General features: G+C 35.5%; 1 protein-coding gene and 1 pseudogene across 5 annotated transcripts; both read left to right on the plus strand.

Moving 5' to 3' along the window:
• The first annotated feature begins 14457 nt into the window (after positions 1 to 14457).
• Positions 14458 to 17787, plus strand: LOC108469769 (L10-interacting MYB domain-containing protein). 5 transcript variants are annotated; one of them, XM_017770792.2, is made up of 5 exons: positions 14458 to 14695; positions 14867 to 15203; positions 15280 to 15373; positions 15967 to 16466; positions 16970 to 17787. In XM_017770792.2, exons 2-5 carry the CDS (start codon positions 14868 to 14870, stop codon positions 17555 to 17557), a joined length of 1518 nt encoding a protein of 505 aa, XP_017626281.1. In that variant the 5' UTR covers positions 14458 to 14695; position 14867; the 3' UTR covers positions 17558 to 17787. The 5 variants fall into 5 exon arrangements, with proteins under 5 accessions (XP_017626281.1, XP_052874036.1, XP_052874035.1 ...); XM_053018076.1 differs by having other exon boundaries at positions 16015 to 16466; XM_053018075.1 differs by having other exon boundaries at positions 14459 to 14695; positions 16000 to 16466.
• Positions 17788 to 21963: 4176 nt separating this feature from the next.
• On the plus strand, positions 21964 to 25203 carry LOC128279237 (L10-interacting MYB domain-containing protein-like; annotated as a pseudogene).
• Positions 25204 to 25899: the final 696 nt, after the last annotated feature.

The following is a 25899-nucleotide window of genomic DNA, read 5'->3' on the forward strand; positions in this document are numbered from 1 at the left end:
TGTTGTTCAAATTCAATGCGTTGTCAGATATGATCCTTTCCGGCATTCCATATTGACAAATGATTTACTTTTTTAGGAATTTGCTAACTGTCGATTTTGTAACATTGGCATATGAAGAGGCTTCCACCCACTTGGTGAAATAATCAATGACCATAAAGGTGAATCGATGCCCATTTGAAGCTTTTGGCAAAATTGGCCCAATCACATCCATGCCTCACATCGAGAAAGGCCATGGTGAAGTCATGACATGCAGAGGTGAAGGAGGTACATTAATCTTGTCTCCATAGATTTGGCACTTATGACATCTTTTTGCGTAGTTAATATAGTCTCCTTCCATGGTGGACCAATAATAGCCGAACCTCATAATTTGCCTAGCTATTGTAAAACCATTAGCGTGTGTCCCACAGACGCCCTCATGGACTTCTTCCAAGATTTTCTTAGCCTCAATAGCATCTACACATCTCAACAATACCTGATCCTTCCTTTTTTGTATAGGATCTCCCCATCCAAGACATAATGACTGGCCAGTCTTCTCAACGTCTTTTTGTCATTCTCAGTAGCTTGGTCGGGGTACTCAATATTCTTCACATATCGTAGGATATCATGATACCAAGGGTGATTATCATTTTCTTCTTCTTCTTCAAGGTTGTAACAATGAGCCGGAGCTTCATAAATGCTCATTTGGATTGGTTTCACATCTTCTTGCTTATTCACCTTGATCATAGAGGCTAAAGTTGCTAGGGCGTCAGCCATCTGATTTTCTTCTCGGGGGAGGTAGCAGAAGACAATATCATCAAACTCTTTAATTAACTCAAGGATCAACATTCGGTAATTGATCAATTTAGGGTCTCTTGTCTCCCATTCACCTTTGAGTTGATAAATCACTAGGGCAGAATCTCCGTATACTTCTAACAACTTGATTTTACACTCTATGGCCGCACGAATTCCCATGATGCATGCTTCGTACTCTACCATATTGTTCGTGTAGTCAAAATCCAATTTACTAGTGAAGGGATAATGATCTCCGTTCGGGGATACCAAGACTACTCCGATTCCGTTACCCACGCTATTTGATGCTCCGTCAAAGTTTAGCTTCCAAGGGTGACCTTCTTGAGGGTCTTTTTCAGTGGTTGCTATGTACATTAGATCTTCATTTGGGAAGTCAAAGTTCAGAGGCTCGTAGTCATCTGGGGATCTGCTGGCTAGGAAATCTGCTATCGTACTCCCTTTTACGGCCTTCTGGTTCACATAGACTATATCAAATTCAGAAAGTAGAATTTGCCATTGGGCTATTCTCCCGTTCAAGGCAATCGACTCCATCAAATACTTCAAAGGGTCCATTTTAGAGATTAGCCAAGTTGTGTGATATAACATGTATTGTCTCAGTCTTCGGGTTGTCCAGATTAAGGCACAACACAACTTTTCAATGAACGAGTATCTCGTCTCACACTCAATAAACTTTTTACTAAGGTAATATATCGCTCTTTCTTTCTTTCTTAATTCATCGTGTTGGCCAAGCACGCATCCCATAGAATTTTCAAACATCATCAAATCTGATGTCGTGGCTTATCTGGACTAGGTGGTGTCAACACTGGGGCATTAGACAAATATTGCTTAACTTTGTCGAAAGTCTTCTGGCATTCCTCGTCCCAAACACCAGGGTTGTGTTTCTTAAGGAGAAAGAATATGGGGTCACATTTCTTAGTTAGTTGTGAAATAAACCGAGCGATGTAATTTAATCTTCCTAGGAATCCCCGAACTTCCTTTTGAGTACGCGGTGGAGGTAACTCTTGTATGGCTTTGACTTTATCTGGGTCAATCTCAATCCCTTTTTCACTGACCACGAATCCTAGCAGCTTTTCTGACCTGGCCCCAAAGGTACATTTTGCTGGATTGAGTTTCAGGTGGAATTTTCTCAACCTTAAAAATAATTTCCTCAAGACTTGCACATGCTCTTCTTCAGTCCGAGATTTGACGATCATGTCGTCGACATAGACTTCAATTTCTTTATGCATCATATCATGGAATAGGGTTACCATGGCTCTTTGATATGTTGCTCCCGCATTTTTCAATCCGAACGGCATCACCTTATAGCAAAATGTTCCCCACATGGTCACAAATGTAGTTTTATTCATGTCTTCAAGATGCATCTTGATCTGATTGTACCCTGAGCAACCATCCATGAAAGAGAAGAGTGAATAACCTGCCGTGTTGTCCACTAAGGTATCAATATGAGGCAACGGGAAATTATCCTTCGGGCTAGCTTTGTTTAAGTCTCTATAGTCTACACACATCCGTACTTTTTCATCTTTTTTAGGGATGGGGACGATGTTGGCTACCCATTCCGAGTACTTAACTACTTGTAAGAAACCAGCATCAAATTGCTTCTTGACCTCCTCTTTTATTTTCAACAAAATATCGGGCTGCATCCTTCGAAGGTTTTGCTGAATTGGCTTGCATTCTTCTTTGATGGGGAGTCTGTATACCATAATGTCAGTACTTAGCCCAGGCATATCTTGATATGACCATGCAAAGTCATTTTTGAACTCCTGGAGTAACTCAATAAGGTCCCGCTTTGTCTCTATGGTAATACAAGCTCCGATCTTTTCTTCTTTCTTTTCTAGTTCATCTCCCAAGTTCACGACTTCTACGGTCTCTTTGTGGGGTAGAATCTGTTTCCCCTCATGTTCTACCATCCTTAACAAATTAGGGGATAAGTTACAGTCTCCGTCATCCTCAAAGTCCTGAGATCCCTCTAGACACATATCCTGCTCAAAAGGAGACTTTGAGTTAGTAGCAACGTCACTCACATCGTTGATATCTGGAGACCTATTGTAGGTGCGAAGGAAGATACAAAGAACAAGAAAATCTAAGAACAATGATATGTATGGTATGATCATGAATGAAAGAATAAAAGAATATTTGTATGAAATAAGTCAAAAGGATGCATTTCATTGAAATAATGATTTTGAACATAAGCATATTTCACAAAAGGACACTTATTACTCCTAGGCCTAGAGAAATAAGTGTGTTTTGGACATTACTCTGAGTTAGTTCTAAAGACTACAGGAATCTCTTCCACAGTCCAATTATTCAAAACACTTCCCGGCTCATAAAGGCGAATGCCCGACAAATTCTCTACTCCAGTTCCTCCTTCGTATGTGGCGTTGATGTCCAAACTTTCCATCATTCCTTCCACGATTTCCTTTCCCGACGTCTTCCGCTTGGAGTGAATGACCCCTCCAGACACAAAAGTCTTCGATATATGGGGGAAGATCATTGGTTCCCATTCGATTTCTCCCCTGCTCAATCGCACTCTCCTTCTTTCTTACTTCTTTTCTAACTCATTCTTTCTTTGTTTCGTGTCTGGCTTAAATCCTAACCCAAAACGGTCTTGTTTGTCCTTCACCATTGGTGCATTAATCCTTCCCTAGAGGTATCTCCCGAGTTCTTTTCCGAGTAGGGCCCCTTTTCTAATAGTTAGCCGTAGTCCCATTCTTGTAGTCTCAGATAACCTGGGCCTTGGAATCTTATTTCCTTCGGTAACAAATGTTGCATTCACAAACTCTAAAGACCAAAAAGAGCATTCAATTGCTTTTTCATTTGCTTCTAGATATGGGGCGTCACTGGTTATTGCTGCGATGATGTCTTCTTCAGCGTTGATCATTACTAATCGACCTTCGGTTACCAATTTCAACTTTTGGTGCAGCAAGGAAGGGACTGCCCCTGCTGAGTGTATCCATGGCTTTCCCAATAGGTAATTATATGAAGGCTTAATGTCCATGACCAGGAAATCTACCTCGTACGTGGTCGGCCCGATTAAGAGGGGTATTTCAATTTTCCCCATTACCTTCCTTTCCGTGCTATCAAATGCTCTCACTATATTTTGGCATGTCTTCATATGGGAACTATCCACTGGCAACTTACTCAGCATAGATAGGGGTAGGACATTTAGTGCAAACCCATTGTCAATCAATACCCCCGATAATGTGTACCCTTTACAGCGAGTCGTGATGTGTAAAGCTTTAATCGATCCTTGCCTCCTGGCTGTACTTCATCGTCATTGAAGAATATGAAGTTGTCGGCACTTATATTATTGACTAAGCGGTCTAGTTTGTTTACATAGATATCGTTAGCAACATAAGTTTCATTCAGCACCTTCATCAATGCGCTGCGATGGGTTTCTGAGCTTAAAAGTAAGGCCAGTACCGATATACGAGCTGGCTGTTTGTGCAACTGTTCTACGACACTATATTCGCTGTGCTTTAGAAATTTTAAGAATTCCTTAGCTTCTTTTTCAGTCACTGATTCATTAACAGTTGGTTCAGGCCCCGCCGGCTTCTCTTTCTTTTGTTCAATTGCTAATGATTTTTCTTTAACCTGCTCGAATTTTGTGTTTGGGGTATAACGCCTTCCGCTGCTCGTATAAAAAACCTCGTCTTGAACTTCCTCTGATGCATTAATCGGGGTCTCCTCCCCCGGGAATGTCACATTGCAGCTATAGTTTCACGGTACCCTTTTGCTATCCTTGTAAGGGAAAGCAACCGGCTTCTGGGTTATGACCTTTGGCGCAACTTGTGCCCCGGCTTCATTCATTCTCAGACGTAATATGACAACCACTGGGTGGTTGACTTTGTAAACATCCTTCATCGACCTTTCTTTGGAGGCACACACATCTGTTTTTTCTTGGCTCCCGACATATTCGAAGAATTCCAGCTCCTTATTATCCATCAATCATTGTAACAAAACCCTGAATTCACTGCATTTCTGAATCTCGTGATCTTCTTGATCATGGAATTCGTAATAATTCTTTGCTTCTCGAGGTCTGACCCTTGAATTCTGTGTTATCAACCCTCTTTCCACCATTTTCTTCCATATCTCTTTCAACGGGGTATTCACTTCTGCAATATTCATCTTAATTTTTTTCCCCGAACTCTCGATTATCGCATCTATTCCCTTATCCCCATGGTTAGGTAATGGATTCTCTGCACTGGATGTATCATCAAATTTCACGATGCCCATGTTGATGAGCCTTTTAACCAATTTCTTAAAAGTGGTGCAGTTTTCTATCGATTGTCCTGTGGCTCCCGCATGGTATTCGTATTGGGCATTTGCATTATATCATTTGGGGTATGGAGGTTGCATTGGCTTTAGATAGAAGGTAGACATGACATGTGCATCAAATAAACTTTGGTATAACTCCTTGTATATAATTGGAATGAGCGTAAATTGGAGTTTCTCCCTATTTTTTTTTTGTGTTGGGCTCTTGTCTGGGTGGGCCCTGCTGTCCAGTAGTTGTCTACTTTGGTTGGCTTACGGTGATCGATTTCGAATATGAGCTCACATTATTCACCTGGTGCTCTTTCTTTCTCGGCGCTAACCTCTTGGCGTTTTCCCCAGCCTCTATTTTCCCACATCTTACCGCATTTTCTGTCATTTCTCCAGACATTACTATGTCTGAAAAACTCTTGGTTGCACTACCCAGTATGTGGTTAATAAAAGGTGCCTTCAGGGTATTAATGAAGAGCATAGTGGTTTCCTTTTTCCAATAGAGGGGGTTGGACTTGTGTGGCCACCTCTCTCCATCGCTGGGCATACAGCCTAAAGCTCTCATTATGCTTTTTCTCCATATACTGTAAACTGATTCTATCAGGGGCTATGTCTGCCACATGACCGTACTGCTTCATGAAAGCTTGTGCTAGATCTTTCCATGAACTGATCTGGGCGCGACTCAGTTGGTTGTACCATCTAGAAACGGCCCCAACCAGACTTTCTTGGAAGCAGTGAATTAATAGTTGGTCATTATTGACATGGCCTGCCATTCGTCTGTAGAACATAGTGATGTGAGCTTCGGGACAGCTAGTCCTGTTGTACTTCTCAAATTTCGGAGTTTTGAACTTGGGAGGGAATACCAGGTCCGGAACCAAACTTAATTCCTTAGCATCGATTCCACCACGATAGTCGGTGCTTTTTATTTCTTTAAATTTTTCTTCTAACCATCTACACATTTCTTCCAGCTCTCTCGGGAGTTTTACCCTCGTCTTTTCTGTTTCTATTATTTCATCGAGATTGAGGACCGCAGGGTTGGTCAGGTTATCCCTCGGATTGGAGCCCGAGCCGGCCTGATAATTCATTGGTGTCGAAACACCGACCTGAAATAGTTGGGGTCTAATTGTGACCGATGGCCTTCTTGGATACATATCAGGTTGTGTCTGAACGTCTGCTGGGGCAAAACCTGGAGGGTAGGTAAGATCTTCATTATCATCCCCCACATTGATCAAGGGGCTTTTCCCTTTTTTCTAATCCGCCAGCCAATAGATGCGTTAGTTGGTCCATCATGCTTTTTTGGGACTCTAGCATCTGGTCCCTCATATCTTGCGGGATTTTGGCAAGCTGTTCTTGCATACGTGTTTGTAATTGATCCTACATCTCTTTTTGCATTTGTTCCAATCTCTCTAACATTTGGTCCATTGCTCTTGTTTTTCCTCTTGTACCGTAACGATGTTCCAGGGTAACTGCCATGATTTTTAGGGTTTTTTTTGTGAGTTTTAGTGCGTATGATGCAATGCTGATGCATGAATGCAATGAATACTATGAATGCAAAAAAGCATTGATTCCAATTCGATTTCATTAGAGTAACTTTTCTAGAAAACAAGTTTCTTTACATAAAATAGATTACATATAAGGCTTGGCCCTGATACTTAAGGCCTTGACCTGCCTGAGAAGCCAAGCTAGCTCTCAGCCTCGGTCTAATTCTGACTCGTATTTTAAACTCAGCACATCAGCTTGTACTGCTAACGTTTGCAAGTGATCAGCCACTTCTCGCACTTGAGTCAAAGCTTCGACCATGACGTAGTCCCTGTTCCGAACCTGATCTTGAGATTGATGAAGTTGTTCCTTGAATCGCTCGTTATTTACCTCAAGGAGTTCTTTCTGAAGTTCACGATTTTGCAATGCTGTTTTGAGTTCTTCTATATTCTCCTTTAATTCTTCGATTCTGCTCTGACTAGCTTTTAACTCGATTACAGAGTTACACGAGCGATACTGATACAATGACCTCTCTAACTCTGATACCCAAATTTTTAACCCCTCATTTTCATTCTAGATTTCTACCAAACTTCTTTTCAGAGCACCTTCTCGAGCTTGAGCATCGCGGAATTTTTCTTCCCACTGGTTGGCTTTGCTTTGCTCTTCTTTAACTTCCTGTCGCCACTATTCGGATGTTTTTCCTAACCCAGCGGTTCTCATTGATCTGCGCAGCTTCTTATAGTCTGTTTTTAAACTGTCCAAGTCCTCTTCAGCCTTGTTTTTCCTTTTCTGTGTCTTTCAGCTTATAGTTTCTGGACATCAACATCTAACCCCAGCTACATTTTTTCTTCCTCCAATTGCTCGATCATTTTCTCTAGCTCCAGACTCTTTCTCTCGAAATCTTGCTTGATGATTTCTAGCTCAGATGGGATTACTTTCAAGTGTTCTTCTATCGACCGAGGATTCCCTTGATCTGACATAGGGATGTTGTCATTAATCCTTTGATCCCTCCATCAGTTGTATTCAGGGGTAGTCAAAGGATTGGCAGCAAACTTTTTCATTCTACGAGTCTGGTTTCAAGCATTTGATATCTCGCGAACTTTCTTTTTGTAATTATTCCCCGTAAACATGAACTCGTACTGGGCTAACCCGTATATCGGTGGTGTAAACTGTCTGGATCTGTACTGTCTTAATGCAAGCAGAGGAGCATATCCGACGGCTCCCCATACTTCTAACAAGGGAACCCAATCGAAATCTCCACATCGGTATAATATTTCATCGGGAACCATCCACGGGGCTCTCCATTCAACGTCTTCTTCTTGCAAATTTTGGAGAACCTTCATCAAATTTTCTTCTGTAATATCATCTCGCCTCGGTGTAGCCACTAACTTTTTCAGTGGAGAGTAATTTTCAGAGAAGATACAATACGAGACCTTTTCCACTTTCCAAAAATGGCTGTGGAACCAAGATAGCAAGAGCTGTGCACATCCAATAAATCTCCCTTCACCCGCTCTTCTACAAGCATTCAATGATCTGTAAGTTTCAGCCAAGATTGCGGGTACAGGTGTGGTTCCTTTACCAAGTCTGTCAAAAAGGTCAGAAACAGCCTCGTCTACATGCCCCAAAGCTTTGAGGAAGATAACCAGTCCATAAATGCTCAGGGCGAAGACATCTACCCTTTTCTTCACATTGAGGTGTGCTAAGATTAGATCCCTCAGGTTCTTCCAAGGAATGCATTTACAGTCTCCTTTTTGTTTGATTCGGGTTGTCACCCACTGTTCGTTCATCCTTGTGATGTTCATCAGCTTTTTTGAAAATGCTGGGACGTTAGCAGGTCTGGAATAAATTCTGTCAACCTGAATCTTTGGGCAATGGAGCAAGATCATGTATTCTTCTATAGTAGGTACCAAATCTACTTTCCCGAAAGTGAAGCAACTGTAAGCAGAATTCCAATATTGGACAAGGGCTCGAAACAGGTGTTCATCTACCTTGACATCGAGCAGATAAGGTAAATCACCGTAATGACAATAGAATAGCTGTTTGACCTCATCATCCCATTGACCCCAAATTTCTTTCATCTTTTGGAAATTATTCTGAGTTACGCTGATCCGAGTAAAATCCCATAACTCTGACACGTATCCCTCGGTAAGACTGTCACCTTTCTCTTGTGTTGTCTTAGCCTATATCCGGACAGCCGCGTTGTCTTCTACTTTATCAAAAAACTCATTTTCCATGATAAGCTATCTATTTAGGAACCGAATGCGAATCAACACGTTTTGTGATGAAAATGCCATGCAAATACAATCAAAGTAAAACAAAGCAAGTCAGTATTTCTACGCAGTTCAAAGCAAACAAAGAATAATAAATATAGCACTTGCTCAGGTAACCACTAGGGTTTCAGAGTGGCTTTACCTAGGGTGGGTTCTTATGGCTCGTTACATGGGGTTCGGTTCTAGAGTAAAGGTACCTGAACCAGCAGATTCCTCGATTTTCACCCATTATAGGCTCATACAGACCGAGTTCAGTTCAGGGGAATACATTTCCCTATGGCTGCATGGAGATAAAAATCTCACGAAGACATAGGTACGGATGTATCCCAAAAGCGATCCACTATCCTGCACAGAGGTGAAAACCTCTCGAAGGAGTAGTTTCTCACTCCCACTTAAAGGGGTGTGACCATAGCGGTCATGCAATGCAATATGCAAAACTTGTTTAAAGGCTCGGACCAACGCAGCAGGTATTATATCATAAACCACAAAAATAGCTGATGAAATACAATGAAAGGATCGTATTTCAAAACTAAATTTTCAATTTTCGACAAAAAGACGAAAGTTAATCAACTTGTGACTTGACTCTCTTATTTTGTTCCCCAGTGGAGTCGCCAAGCTGTCGTAACCATTTTTTGAAAAACGGGGATCGACTTTAGATTTTGGAAATGACAACGAAAAAAACGGGAGTTGCCACCGATCCTTTTTTGATGAGGTGTGATCGGATCACCTTAAATTAATCATTTTAATAAAAGTTAAGATTTACTAAACGATAATTTTTGGTCTACGAAAATCAGAAAATGAGTTCGGGAGTCGGTTACGTACGAGGAAGGATTAGCACCCTCGATACGCCTAAAATTGGTACCTAGTTGATTAATTAGTGTCTTAGTGTCGAAAATTTGAAAACTTGAAAGAATTTAGAATACGATCCCTCTTTGTATTAGTGCTAATTTAAAAATGATTGAATAAATTAAACGGATGTTAAGGACTCTCTGATCTCGAAGTAATAAAATATCATGCCCAGTAAGTTAGGACACGACATCTCGAACTTTGAAACTGAGCTTGCCTTTTATTTAAAATTAACGTATTTTAACTTCTTTTAAAAGGATATTCGGTTAGTTAGAGTGAACGAGGAAAATCGAAGCCCAGTAAGTTAGGGTACGTTTTCGCGAATTTTCGAACACCGAATATTGCCTTTATTTGTGAAAAATCTTATTTCGAGATAACAAAATGTCATACCCGGTGAGTTAGGGCACCACACCTCGTATCTCCGAAAATAAGCATTTTTAAGACTCGTATTGTAATTTAAAAGAATATTCCGTTATTTAGGTTAAATGAGAAAAATCAAAACCCAGTAAGTTAGGGCAGATTATCTCGAATTACCAAATACAGGATATTGCTTTTATAAAAGAATTGTTTTAAGGCATCGAGTAAAAACATGATGTGATTTATAGTAAAATATAAAAGCAAATTATGGTATTAACACGTAGAATATAATGATAGGAGTGATAGTGTCAAAAACAATAATATGAACAGTTATGGAAGATGAAACAATAACGAAGCTAAGTATCATATGAATGTAAACACATACGTGAGGAAAACGAAGTAATCGAACACGTAAGCAAATAAATATAAAAATGGCAGAATAAAATGACAATGATAACGGTAATAATGATATAAAAGTACATACATTTACGTATCAAGGTACCTACGTAATAATAGAAGTAATAAGAAATATATAAAAGAAACATATATATACATAGTGATAATAGTACAATATTGAAAAATACATATCGTAGTATATATAAAATGGATACGTAATATAATAAAAATTACATAGTATGTATATATATATATATTAGTAATAATAATAATGATAATACAAATAATGAATGATTTAATGTTTGAAATAATTTACAAGGATATAAATAAATAGATGATGAAATGATAGTAATAAGAGTAATGATACATATAAGCAAAATAAATGCGCTAATATATATATATATATATATATTAAATTAGTTAGTATAAAAGTAATAGCGTATAAGTAATTAAAAATGTTATAGTAATAAAAGTAATAATACAATAGTGATAACAATGAAAAGTATAATAATAATAATAATAGTAAAATGCAAAGATAATGATAATAATAATAATAAACATTACATAAATATATATTGAAAATAAATATATGATAATATTAAATGTATATACATAATATGTACATGAAATACAAAACAAAATATACACATAATATATTAAAATATATACATAATATACATTATATATATATACATATATAATATTTGAAAAGAACAAATATACATAATATAATACTAATACATATATGTAATATGGAGTATAACGAATATATATTAAAAGAATACATATATAACATACAAATACATTAATAATAATAAAAGACAATAATATTAAACTATTCATAATACTATATAATATATATATATATATATATATATATATATAAGTATTAAATAAAATGATAATGATAGAATGCTAATAAAAAAAAATACAAACATAATAACAATAATAAAATATAATATTATGAATAATATTAAAATTAAAATAGAATAATGAGAAAAAAGTAAAAAAGGACGAAAATCAAAACGAAAATGAATTTTGGGGCAAATTTCAAAAGAAGTAAAAAGAAAACGACCAAATTGCACAACCTAGAAGTACTGAAAATGTAATATTCCCCCGTCTTAATATGTAGCACGTGGCTATAGACCAAGTTGAAAAGCAGGACAAATTCCTATGTAAGATTAAAATTGAAAAAACTTAATTGCAAAGTCATGTGAAAGCGGAGGGGCCAAAAGCGCAAATAACCCCTCCGCTTCAAAAACACGCGGATCCAAGGTCGGACGGGTAGGGTCGGCCCGCTCCACCCTTAAAACGACGCCGTTTTGCGCCTTGGGGGGAGGGCCAAAACGGTACCGTTTTGGTACCGTTATATAAGTTAAAAAGTTGATTTTTTTTTCATTTTCTGCATGTTTCACAAAAAAAAGGGGTCTCCATTCTCTCTCTCTCACCCTTTTCCTCTGCTGCCAGTTTCCGTGGCCGAACCCGTTGCGGAAAGGTAAAAAATTCTTCTTCTTTTTTTCTGTTTTAAAGTGTATTTGTTTTTCTTTCGTTTATATTGTATATTTATGCATAGATATGGTTATATAATAGGTAGATTAGGTTATGAAATAACAACAAAAAAAAAAAAAAAAAAAGGAGTCGCCTTAGATCTACAGCTTCTATTTCTGATGGCTTTGGGTTTGTTTTGATGTTGTTTATCTTATTTTGATATCACTAGAGTTGTTGTTTTCTTTGCTTAAAAAGATCGAATGCTTTTTTCGTATATATTATGAGCTGCCGAGAGAAAACAATGGTTTTGAACTTGGCCTTTTATAGACATTTCTTTACAATTTGCTTCTCAATTGATTACTCTGTTCTTCTTGCAGGTACACGGGCGGTGGATGTGACATGGGCGGTGCTGCAAGCGTCGGCTGGTCAAAAGTCCCTAGGAGCGGTGCACCTAAGGTTTGTTTATTATTTTTTTTCTGATTTTGGGTATTGGGCTTAACTTGGGCATTGGGTCTTGATTTGTTTGGGTTGGGGCTTTGATTTGTTGGGCTAAACGGGCTTGTACATATATAAAACCAATTTAGATTTTTTTGCTAATAATACTATTTTAGTTAAAATTTTGTGGGATAAGTAAAATCAATTAAATTTTGTAATAAAAATTAATTACAATTTTATCAAAGATATTTTTAAATTTTAAATAAATTAAAATAAAAATCAAATTTCAATTTTTAAAATTAAATAAAGTCAAAATCAAAAGTTTTTGAGATTTTGAAATATATAAAAATTCAGAAATTTTGCATCGTTCACTTATTAATTTTACTCCAACATAAACAGATAAAAGCAATTTTTATTAAGTATTTATTGTTTTTGGAATTTACTATCAAGATTATATGAAGTCGAAATTGCATATTTATAATAATAGAAAATGATAATTACATTTACAAATTATATATAAAAATAAAATAATAATTTAGTTTATAAGTGTTATTTTTATTAATTTTTTGAAAAGATTTTAGTTGTTGAGTCCAAATTGATATTTGAATGCAGAAAATAAGTAGTGCCACAAACAACGCTTAAAGTTGTGCCAACTGTTTTAGGCGCTAATAGAGAGGCGTATAAAATAAATAACATAAGAGATATTTACGTAGTTCAGGGTAGAATATTCATTATCTTGCATCTTATGCAACAAGTATTTTAAAACTTGAACACTCACCAGTTTCGACTATACACTTTTGTACCTAAGATTTAAACATGTCCTTCTAAGTTTTCCCTTAAAAACTGAGGATACTAACCAAGTCACGCACTTGATTATTACACTTCAATGCACTAATATAAACGTTCCACAGTGAATAAGATAAAGTGCTCTTTCTATCACTACAAAATGTATACAAGTCTTCACAATAAATAAGTAAATGAGACTTGCTAACATACTATATCTTTTACAATTAATCTCCCTCAAATTAAGCAGGACAACTTGCACAAAGAATATTTCTCAAAACATCACAGGATAAATCTTGAATAATGAGGATATACTTTCTACTTTAGCCCGATTCGATCCAATCCACCAATTATGAGAAGTTGATTACTTTGATCTGAATCCAAACAAATCACCAAGATAAGTTGTTATGTGTAGTTTAGATATTAAAGATTGGTTGGTAGTCATCCAAAGTAATAGCAAGAAGCACAACCAAAACATGTTTGTTACAAAAATTTGCCAACTCAGACATGTCCGTTTTTTCAAGTAGACAATGCTACTACCAATTGGCATTGGTCTAGTTATTGGTTTAGACACTCCTTGAAAAATGTCTCAACAATATTTAATTTAAGTTTGGGTCACTTTAAATTACTTCTTTTGATTCAAGTCGTTGACTTCTAATAATAAAATTGAGTTAATCGAGTTAAATCATCAAGTTCGAGTTAAAATTGACAGGTTTATGTCATCATTATATTATTATTATGTAAATAGTAATTTATTTGTAATTGGAAGGGATGATAAATTCAAATAATGTTTATAATTTAATTTGGTGGGACAAAATTTTCTTTTGGCAAATGGTTGAGAGAATTTATTTTTGGAAGAGTCAATGGCGAGAAATGACACCATTGAATCTCACCTGCTTAAATTTTAAATTTTGGAAGGCTTAATATCTAATTTGATATCTTATTTTGATACTTTTTAATATAGTATTTGTGTTATTTTTTGTTTAATTTAGTACATATAATTTACAAAAGTTATATATATTTTGATATCTAAATGTAACAATGTTAATTTTGTAGTTCTTAATTCAAGTTTAAAGTTAATTTAATGAATATTCATAATTATTAACAATTAAAATTTATCAAATCAACTCTAAAACTCAAATAAAATTATATTCATCGATGTATTTAATTTAAACAAATTCTCAATTAACACAAAATTTATTGTATTAACAAAATTATAAAAAAATTTAAGATTAATAAATTTTAACAGTGACTATAATTTTCAAATTTTAAATGAGAATAACAAAAATGACATAAACAAATTTCAGTGACCAAAATAATATCTACATTACCTTAAGTTTAATTATGAAATATGAATATGTTGAATTTATTGATAAACATTTGGGCTCTTTGTCAGGCCTAATCTGTGAAAATGATAAACGATCTTATCCTTGCAATTTGGGATAAATGCAGAATTGGGATACTCCGCTCCTCTTGTCTATGATCTAATTCCAGCCGCCAAGCATTCATAGCACTATCCAGGAAAACCTTATCCCGACATTTGCAGAAAACCCAGGTTCTTGCCCCTCCATTTTCCCAGAGTCGAATCCAAGGTATACATTTTTCACTCAACTAAACCCATTCTCTCTCTCTCTCTTCTTCACCTTTTCTTTTGTGGTTCGTTTTTAATTTGATTTTTTTTATTTCATGCCCAAATGTTTACATTGATTTATAATTCTTGCCTTTCGATTCTGATGGTGCCTTGTCTTTTTACGTTGTTCAAGAATGGGTATCCGTGCCAAGAGCAATTTGGATCGATCAAGGACGATATGGACACCCGAGATGGACCGATATTTCATCGATCTCATGTTGGAGCAACTCAATAAAGGTAATAGGTTCGATGACCATGTTTTCAGCAAAACGGCATGGATGAACATGAATTCATCGTTCAACGAGAGGTTCAAGTTCGAATACGAGATGGATGTGCTGAAAAACCGGCACAAAACACTGAGGAATCTGTACAAAGCTGTTAAGAACCTGTTGAATCAGAAGGGTTTTAACTGGGATTCGACTCGACAAATGGTGATCGCCGAGAATAAAATCTGGGATGAATATATCAAGGTTCAATGCTTTACTTATTTGATGATTTTGAGGGTTTTTTTGCATTGCAGGATCTTACGGGTTTTCTTATTTACAGGTAAGCCCAGATGTGCGTCCTTACAGAGTTAAAACTATTCCTTACTACGATGATCTGGGTATTATATATGGAGATAATTCAGCTAGGAAAACAGGTAATGATTCAATCGTTGATACTACTAGGTCTTAAGTTTGGTGGTCCACTCTGAATGTCGGGTTTGAATATGAATATTTCCGGACTCCAGACTAGTTCGCATGACTTTGTTCGAAGTTTTTTCATGAATGATCTTTGTGTTTATTTATGGAGATAGGGTAATTTTTAAAAAGGGTTATAATTTTGTCCTTGACATGACTAACTCCGTGTCCGGTTTTGAACTTAGAGTGAGTTTCAGATACGGATATGCATCGACCTTTTTCATTAATGATTTTTGTTTTATGTATCGAGATAGGATAGTTAGTATAAAGGGTAAAAGTTCTATCCTTGATACTACTAATTCTTTGTCTAGGGCTTTGTTACCGGTACTCGGGGTTGAGTCTTGGGTATGAATACATGCATAACACGAGCATGCTCTTTTTTCTAAGCTTTTCCATATACGTGGAGGATCATAAACCGTATCTATGTCCAAATATTTGTCGGACACAGGCATTAAACATGGATATTTTAGGAACAGAAGAGTCCGGGTAACATGAGTCTGGTGTATCTCATTGTTAGAAGGTTTCATATGTTGCTGATATAATATGATACCAGGCTTTAATTTGCCTGAGACATCATCACACTCAGGTGACGATATAACAGGATCTGCTGCTCAACCAGAATGTGGCAATAAAGGAACTGTGGAGGCTGTTCATGAAATTGTTGTGCGTGATGATTTTATCTGTTTGCCACTAGAAGTGGAGGACACAACAGAGACGACGCTGAATGCAACAACAAACCCACTATATAGTCGTACTAGAATGTACTGGCAACCACCAATGGACCGGTTTTTCATTGATCTTATGCTTGAGCAATTGCAGAATGGGAACCAGATTGATGGTGTATTTTGCAAGCAGGCATGGACAGAGATGATTGCTTCATTTAATGCGAAATTCGGTTTTAATTATGATGTGGACATACTAAAGAATCGGTATAAAACTCTAAGAAGACAATATAATGTAATAAAGAATCTTCTTCAACTGGATGGATTTACTTGGGACGATGACCGTCAAATGGTGATTGCTGATGATAGTGTATGGCAAGACTACATCAAGGTATTACATGTAATACTTGAACTGCTGTCGATGCTTATATAGTCTAGGCCATATTATCCATAAGATGTTCAGCTATGTTAAATCGTACCTGATGCATGCATAATCTACATGGAAGCCACTTAATATCCACCATCAAGAATTCATGGCATTGTTTTATTTCTTTAGATCGATGTTGTTTTGATATGTCGATATGGATGTGACACGAGTATGTTAAACTTTTTCTAAGTTTTTCATGTATTTTAAGGGTCATCTTCCCATACTTTTATTGGAATATGTGTTGGACATGGGTTCCTCAATTAAAATGAAGAGTTTGAGTGGTGCAGTTTAAGGGTAACAATGTTACGAGGAAGATGATACCGCCTTTATTTCATTTTGTTCATCGATTTGTTTGGTATACTATTAAAAGCCCGTTGAGAAGTAATAGAGAGACTTTTGATGCATATCATTATAATAATGGTTTCATTATATGGGATTTGAAAAAGCTGTTATGTACTAACATGCAGGGACATAAGGATGCACGACAATTCATGACTCGACCAGTGCCGTACTATAAAGACCTGTGTTTGATATGCAATTCCCCATATCCTGATGGAAGTGATTGCTTTTCCCTTCAATGTACGGACCCAGAAAACAGGGTTCAAGAAGTGAAGCTGGGGCAAGCAACCAAGTGTTCTCCATCTCCTGTAACATCTGTTTCGGGTGAAGATGAAATAGGTGATGTGCTGGAGCCAGCACATCGGGATTCAAACACAAATGGATCTAACCTGAAGTGCAAACGTCAACCAGAAAACAGGTTAAATTCTGCACATACAAAGAAATCACGAGGCGAAGATGATGACATGGCCAGTGCTCTCCGAGAGATGGCAAGCGTGGTTTCGTCTTTAGCGGAGAAGAAGGATGATGGGAACACCAACTCCATTCCGATAGAGAATGTGATTACAGCAGTACAGGCACTACCTGACATGGACGAAGATCTTATATTGGATGCATGTGACTTGCTGGAAGATGAAATAAAAGCAAAAACTTTTATGGCATTGGATGTTAAACTGAGGAAGAAGTGGCTGTTACGGAAGCTTCGTCCTCAGCAGTGAGTTTAATCGAGTTGTGTCTAGTTTCAATGGAATGGTTTAGATATGTGTCATGGTGAATGTAAATTCAGTGAGTAGAGTCAGAGTTAGCAAGTAATTTGGCAGACTAAAGTTTCAAGAATCTTATGAAAATGGCCGAGAAAGTCTAAATATTTGCTCTGATGTATATTTGTATCTATAGGAATAAGCTTATATTTTAATTTGAATATGAAATCGGCTTTGAATATAAATAATTGAGGGTTCAGGGTTATACAAGCTACCATCCATGGTTGTTATCCCCAACTATTTTATGTAATGCAACTTAATTCCTGGCACCATCCATTAGTTTTTGGCATGAGAATTGGGGTGGGTATTGGGCAATTAAAAAACTTGTTGAATCGAGGTGAAGAGCTTTTAACTTTCGAATAAGTTGGGCGAGGCTGGGACAATGGTCTCTTACCAGTCTCAGCCGTTGTTAATAACTCTGCTTAATAGTCTAGCATCCGTCTACTATAATGAGGTGGATACACTCACCTGAGGTCCTTCCCCAAATGGCCGATTTAGCCTCTCTAGTGCTTATGATCTGGTTAAAGGATAATTGAGCAATCTTGATTCGATTAATTGTTAAAATTCCATGGAATTTAACCCACCAGTCCCTCGTAATAATTTTGGGAATTTGGACCGAAAGGATTGGATTTCTATTAATATTACTTCTAAAAAGTGGATGCAAGTCCTTAAAGTTCCATGGAAATTTGTCTTTTGTTTCTTTATGTGGCAGGTTTGGTTAACTAGCAATTTTGTTGTTTCTTTCTGCTGATTGTCATTTTGCTAATGCAGTTGATGCCATTTTGGCTAAAGCAGGAGACGAGAGTTCTATGCTTTCTCCACACCAATCAAACGAAAGCCAATCTCCACCATTGTAGGTTTCTTGGTTGGCACAAGCTTAATATCTATGATTCTTCGGTGGGGACTCGGACAAGGATAGAGCTAAGAGTTCATTATGAAGCCATGAGGGACAAGGATAGAGCTAAGAGTTTATTCCGAGAGCTATCAGTGTCGAACTGGGGTTGTGGGCTGCCCTCCATCTTGCAAAATCTCTTGATATTGTTAATATGGAAATTCAACTTAATGCTACTAATGTTATTAGTCTTATTGAGAATATTGTGAATACGTCTCTAAGTAACCATTTGTTTTCTTCGATATTCAGGGAATTCCAACAAACCACAATGAAGCATGCTTTTAAGGAAACCAGTGTGTCGATGCGCCGGCTAAGATATGGGGAGTAGATGGAGTTGGTAGTCGGTACCGTACCAGCTAGTACCTACCATATCGGTTCTAAATTGGTATCAAATAGTTTATGTTTTGTTTCGGTTAAAATTTCGGTGCTTTTCGGTCATTTTAGTGTGTTTTGACTTGTTTCAATCATTACCAGTATTTAATAACCCGTACCAGTTCGTACAAAATTTTAATATTTTAAACCAACTTTTAAATTTTTTATCTTAACCATTTTAATTTTTTTATAATTACATTTAAAATTAATAATTCTTAAATTAAATTCTTATAACTGTAAAATTTACATTTAAATATATTTATGTGGATGTAATTGAGATATATATGCATATACAATCAACCCTTTCTATGACAGCCACTCGCTATTACAGGAAGGTGTTTTTTGGTTATTTTGGTGTTTTTTGTACTTATCCAATTAACATTGCTTTGTAGTTTTCATGATCTAATTTCAAGTTTAATCCCTCCATACTAATTAGAAAATTTTCACTTCTAGTTCATCGTATTTTATAAAAATTTCAATTTAGTCCTTACAAGAAAAATTGTAGTTATTATTTATATTTATTTAATTTTTATAAATTCTTATGTATTTTTATAGTAAAATGAAATTTTAAATATTTTTATTTTGAATTTTTAAGAATCAAGATTAAATTGGTAGAATGTGTAAGGTTAAGGGCTAAATATATTGAATTTTTAGAATTAGGATCAAACCGATAGAATTTGTAAACATTGGAGGCTAAATTTATTATTGTAATGGCCTGTTTTCAATAGTATCGAAAATAATGGTTTTGAACTCTATTTCAATGAGTGAGCTTGTAAACATTATTATATTTAATATTTACGAGATTAGTATAAGGTTTATTTAAATTTTGGTTCTTTAATTCTATCAATAGGAGAGTTAATTAAAGTGTAAGGACTAAATTATAAAAGTGGTAAAATTAATCACTATGAATTTTAATTAGTTAAAGGATCAATTGAACAATTGAACCTATTTATAATGTTGGATGTTGGATGATGATGCCATCATCCACTTATATTTGCTTAATGATGTGTAGTACTAAGTTAATTGACCAAGTTTTATTAAATTTAATCTAACTATATAAAGGAAATTAAAAGAAAAAAAAAATTCTCTTTCATCTTTTCTTCCAAAGGCCGTATGTAGGAAAAAGAAAACCCTTACCAACGTTCAAGCTTTAGTCCTTGATTTGGTAAGCTTATAATTTTTTATGTTTTTGGGTCTTGAAAGTTCTTGAAAGTTTGATTTAGTTAGCCTGTATATCAATTTGTGAAATTGTTAAAGTTTAAAAAAAGTTGTCATTGTTGAATCTTGAAACTTCTTGTATTAAATTGATAGATTTTGAGCTTAGATTAAAAAAAAAAAAAGGAGACTAGTTTTAAAAGTGGAAATTATTAAATTTGAACTTAGGGACTAAAGGGTAAATATTTTAAAATTAGCATGAAATTACTGTAATTAATTATAATACAAGACTGTAGAAGGATGAATGTCACATCCTGAGTTTGGCGGATCTGAGTTTAAGGCGTAAAGCTGTAAAGTTATTTGATTAGCGTAGTATAATCTGCCACTTACAATTTTCTGGCGTATTGGAATGTGACGTATAGTAACCATCATAAAAGTGTTTGGTGAATAAAGATTTTATGTTATTCTTATTTTTTATTTTAAATATTTTAAATATACATACAAAATATATAATATTAAAATTTACACTCATGATATGTATTGAAAATAAATATTACACATATAAAATTATATTTACTAAAACTAATGATATTTGTAATAATTTTTGATTTTATGAATAAAAATATTTTAATTAAAAAGATGAATTCAAAATATAAAATATAAAATTGAAAATAATATATTTATTAATTAAAATAATTACAAATATGTTTAGAAGAGGAGAAATTGAACTTACGAGAGTTAATATGTTAAAACATTAATTAAAAATAATCAAAAGCTTAAAAATGAAATAAAAAATACAAATGTGAGTGGGAAAAGAAAAGAATCGAACTATTAACATTTAACCATCTAACTAAAAATATTAATTATATTTAAAAAGTAAAAAATTGTTATTTAATCAGAAAACGTGTCGGGTTGGCCTGCCACCTATACATAAAGGGCTCAGCTAAACAGGCTTTCACACCCTCTCATTAAAATCGATCTATTTATCTAAAATTTCAAAAATACGACCTATTTGGCTAATAAACTTTCTTGTGGGGGGCATAAATGGCTAAGTTAGCCAACACCCCCATGTTTGACCCGAACATCGGATCAAAACACCGAAATGTTACATTCTCTACTACATTCTTCACTTATCAAATATTTTCTTATAAATTTTCATAACTTTTCAATTTAGTCCATTTTACCATAAGAATTTATTATTCACTAATTAATCATATTAAACCAATTTTCTTTCTTGTTACACTTTAATCACATAATTTATCTCAATATCTTATTTCACATATCAAATTTCTATGAATTCCACTTCTATTATTTCACCCCATATTTTCTCAAGTTTAACAATTTAGTCATTGTTATCATAAAAATTTCATATTTTTCCACAATTCATTTTATAATACTTTATGCATATTTCATCATCTCATAACACATTCAATAAGCTTTAATCATAATTTCCATATTCACATATTGAATTGTTTCACACTTAATTTTTTTACAATTTTCAATTTAGTCCTTATTTCGATGGAATTTATTTTTCACCATATAAGCACTTTAATCAAATAATTCATTATATTATTTCACATGACAATTTTTCATGCATATCGCTTTACTTGTTTCAATTATAAATTTTATAAAGTTTACAATTTAATCCTTAACATCATGAAGATTCATTATTTACTATAATTTCACCTTAACATCACTTTGTAATCAATTTACTTCTTCTTTTAAACTCTTTATCATAAATCTTAAATGCATGTTTGTTTCATTGAAAACAATTTTATGAAATATTTTCAAAAATCTGTCAAAATAACATAAAATATTTTCCATAAATTTATCTAAACAATAAATAATATTAATTTTTATAAAAATTAAAATATTTTTCAAAATCTATTTTGAGTGAAACAATCAAACCTTTTGCCTAAGGTTGTAAAAGAACAATTGTAATTTTGGCTGTAACTAATCGATGAAAAATTATCAACGTTCTTATCTTCAGAAGTGGGATAACTCCAAATCAAGGATACTCCACTCCTCATGTCTATTATCTAATTCCAGCCGCCAAGCATTCGGAGCACTATCCAGGAAAACCTTACCCTTACACTTGCAGAAAACTCAGGTTCTTGCCCCTCCATTTTCCCATGTTCGAATCCAAGGTATACAATTTTCACTCAACTAAACCCATTCTCTCTCTTCTTCTCCTTTTTCTTTTATGGGTCGTTTTTATTTTTATTTTTTATTTCATGCCCAAATGTTTACATTGATTCATAATTCTTGCCTTTCAATTCTGATAATGCCTTGTCCTTTTAAGTTGTTCAAGAATGGGTATCCGTGCCAAGAGCAATTTGGATCGATCAAGGACGAAATGGACACCCGAGATGGACCGATATTTCATCGATCTCATGTTGGAGCAACTCAATGAACGTATTACGTTCTATGATTATGTTTTCAGCAAAACGGCATGGATGTGCTGAAAAACCGGTACAAAGTACTGAGGAATCTGTACAAAGCTGTTAAGAATCTGTTGAATCAGAAGGGTTTTAACTGGGATTCGACTCGACAAATGGTGATCGCCGAGAACAAAATCTGGGATGAATATATCAAGGTTCAATGCTTTACTTATTTGATGATTTTGAGGGTTTTTTGCATTGCAGGATCTTACGGGTTTTCTTATTTACAGGTAAACCCAGATGTACGTCCTTACAGAGTTAAAACTATTCCTTACTACGATGATCTGGGTATTATATATGGAGATAATTCAGCTAGGAAAACAGGTAATGATTCAATAGTTGATACTACTAGGTCTTAAGTTTGGTGGTCCACTTTGAGTGTTGGGTTTGAAAATGAATATGTCCGGACTCTGGACTAGTTCGCATGAATTTGTTCTAAGTTTTTTCATGAATGATCTTTGTGTTTATTTATGGAGATAGGGTAATTTGGAAAAAGGGTTATAATTTTGTCCTTGACACGACTAACGCCGTGTCCGGTTTTGAACTTAGAGTGAGTTTCAGATACGGATATGCATTGACCTTTTATAAGTTTTTCATTAATGATTTTTGTTTTATGTATCGAGATAGGATAGTTGGTATAAAGGGTAAAAGTTCTATCCTTCATACTACTAATTCTTTGTCTAGGGCTTTGTTACCCGTACTCAGGGTTGAGTCTTGGATATGAATACGTATATAACACGAGTATGCTCTATTTTCTAAGCTTTTCCATATATGTGGAGGATCATATACCATATCTATGTACAAATATTTGTCGGACACAGGCATTAAACATGGATATTTTAGGAACAGAAGCGTACAGGTAACATGAGTCTGGTGTATCTCATTGTTAGAAGGTTTTATATGTTGCTGATATAATAAGATACCAGGCTTTAATTTGCCCAAGACATTATCACACTCGGGTGATGATATAACAGGATCAGCTGCTCAACCAGAATGTGGCAATAAAGGAACTGTGGAGGCTGTTCATGAAATTGGTGTGGGTGATGATTGTATCTCTTTGCCCCAAGAAGTGGAGGACACAACGGAGGTGACGCCAAATGCAACAACAAACCCACTGTTTAGTCATTCTAGGATGTACTGGAAACCACCAATGGACCGGTTTTTCATTGATCTTATGCTTGAGCAATTGCAGAATGGGAACCAGATTGATGGTGTATTTTGCAAGGAGGCATGGACAGAGATGATTGCTTCATTTAATGCGAAATTTGGTTCTAATTATGATGTGGACATACTAAAGAATCGGTATAAAACTCTAAGAAGGCAATATAATGTAATAAAGAATCTTCTTCAATTGGATGGATTTGCTTGGGATGATGACCGTCAAATGGTGATTGCTGATGATAGTGTATGGCAAGAGTACATCAAGGTATGTATTTGTGTAATACTTGAACTGCTGTCGATGCTCGTATCGTCTAGGCCATATTATCCATAAGATGTTCAGTTATGTTAAATCATACCCGATGCATGCATAATCTACATGGAAGCCTCTTAATATCCACCATCAAGAATTCATGGCATTGTTTTATTTCTTTAGATCAATGTTGTTTTGATATGTCGGTATGTATGTGACACGAGTATGTTAAACTTTTTCTAAGTTTTTCATGTATTTGAAGGGTCATCTTTCCATGCTTGTATTGGTGTTGGACATGGGTTCCTCAAATAAATGAAGAGTTTGAGTGATGCAGTTTAAGGGTAACGATATTACGAGGAAGATGATACTGCCTTCATTTCATTTTGTTCATCGATTTGTTTGGTATACTATTAAAAGCCCCTTGAGAAGTAATAGAGAGACTTTTGATGCATATCATTATAATAATGGTTTCATTATATGGGATTTGAAAAAGCTGTTATGTACTAAAATGCAGGGACATAAGGATGCACGACAATTCATGACTCGACCGATGCCATACTATAAATACCTGTGTTTGATATGCTACTCATATCCTGATGAAAGTGATTGCTTTTCCCTTCAATGTACGGAACCAGAAAACGGGGTTCAAGAAGTGAAGCCGGGGCAAGCAACAAAGTGTTCTCAGTCTCCTGTAACATCTGTTTCAAGTGAAGATGAAATTGGTGCCGTGCTGGAGCCAGCACATCTGGATTCAAACACAACTGGATCTAACCCGAAGTGCAAGCGTCAACCAGAAAACAGGTTAAATTCTGCACATACAAAGAAATCACGAGGAGAAGATGATGGCATGGCCAGCGCTCTCCGAGAGATGGCAAGCGCTGTTTCATCTTTAACAGAGAAGAAGGATGACGGAAACACCAACTCCATTCCGATAGAGAATGTGATTACAGCAGTACAGGCGCTACCTGACATGGACGAAGACCTTATATTGGATGCATGTGACTTGCTGGAAGATGAAATAAAAGCAAAAACTTTTATGGCACTGGATGTTAAACTGAGGAAGAAGTGGCTGTTACGGAAGCTTCGTCCTCAGCAGTGTGTTTAATCAAGTTGAGTCGAGTTTCAATGGAATGGTTTAGATATGTGTCATAGTGAATGTAGATTTAGTGAGTTGAGTCAGAGTTGTTAGCAAGTAATTTGGCAGACTAAAGTTTCAAGAATCTTATGAAAATGGCCTAGAAATTCTAAACATTTGTTATGATGTATATGTGTATATAAAGAAATAAGCTTATATTTTTAATTTGAATATGAAATCGGCTTTGAATATAAATAATTGAGGGTTCAGGGTTATACGCGCTACCATCCATGGTTGTTATACGCAACTATTTTATGTAATGCAACTTAATTCCTGGTACCATCCATTGGTTTTTGGCATGAGAATTGGTGTGGGTATGGGCAATTAGAAAACTTGTTGAATCGAGGTGAAGAGCCTTTAACTTTCGAACAAGTTGGGCGAGGCTGGGACAATGGTTCCTTACCAGTCTCAGCCATTGTTAATAATAGTCTAGCATCCGTCTACTATATAATAAGGTGGATACACTCACCTGAGGTCCTTCCCCAAATGGCCGATTTAGCCTCTCTAGTGCTTATGATCTGGTTAAAGGATAATTGAGCAATCTTGATTCGATTAATTGTTAAAATTCCATGGAAATTAACCCACCAGTCCCCCGTAATAATTTTGGGAATTTGGTCCTAAAGGATTGGATTTCTATTAATATTACTTCTAAAAAGTGGATGCAAGTCCTTAAAAGTTCCATGGAAATTTGTCTTTTGTTTCTTTATGTGGCAGGTTTGGTTAACTAGCAATTTTGTTGTTTTTTTCTGCTGATTCTCATTTTGCTAATGTAGTTGATACCATTTTGGCTAAAGCAGGAGACGAGAGTTCTATGCTTTCTCCACACCAATCAAACGAAAGCCAATCTCCACCATTGTGCAGGTTTCTTGGTTGGCACAAGCTTAATACCGGAGA

The sequence above is a fragment of the Gossypium arboreum genome, chromosome 8, assembly GCF_025698485.1.
Source record: "Gossypium arboreum isolate Shixiya-1 chromosome 8, ASM2569848v2, whole genome shotgun sequence".
NCBI classification, from domain to species: Eukaryota; Viridiplantae; Streptophyta; class Magnoliopsida; order Malvales; family Malvaceae; genus Gossypium; species Gossypium arboreum.

Excerpts from the sequence above, each read along its gene's own strand:
- LOC108469769 (XM_017770792.2), top strand. The coding sequence starts at position 14,868 with ATGGGTATCCGTGCCAAGAGCAATTTGGATCGATCAAGGACGATATGG. Across the intron at positions 15,204-15,279 it reads TCTGGGATGAATATATCAAG|GTAAGCCCAGATGTGCGTCC; the intron begins GTTCAATGCTTT and ends TCTTATTTACAG. Across the intron at positions 15,374-15,966 it reads TAATTCAGCTAGGAAAACAG|GCTTTAATTTGCCTGAGACA; the intron begins GTAATGATTCAA and ends ATATGATACCAG.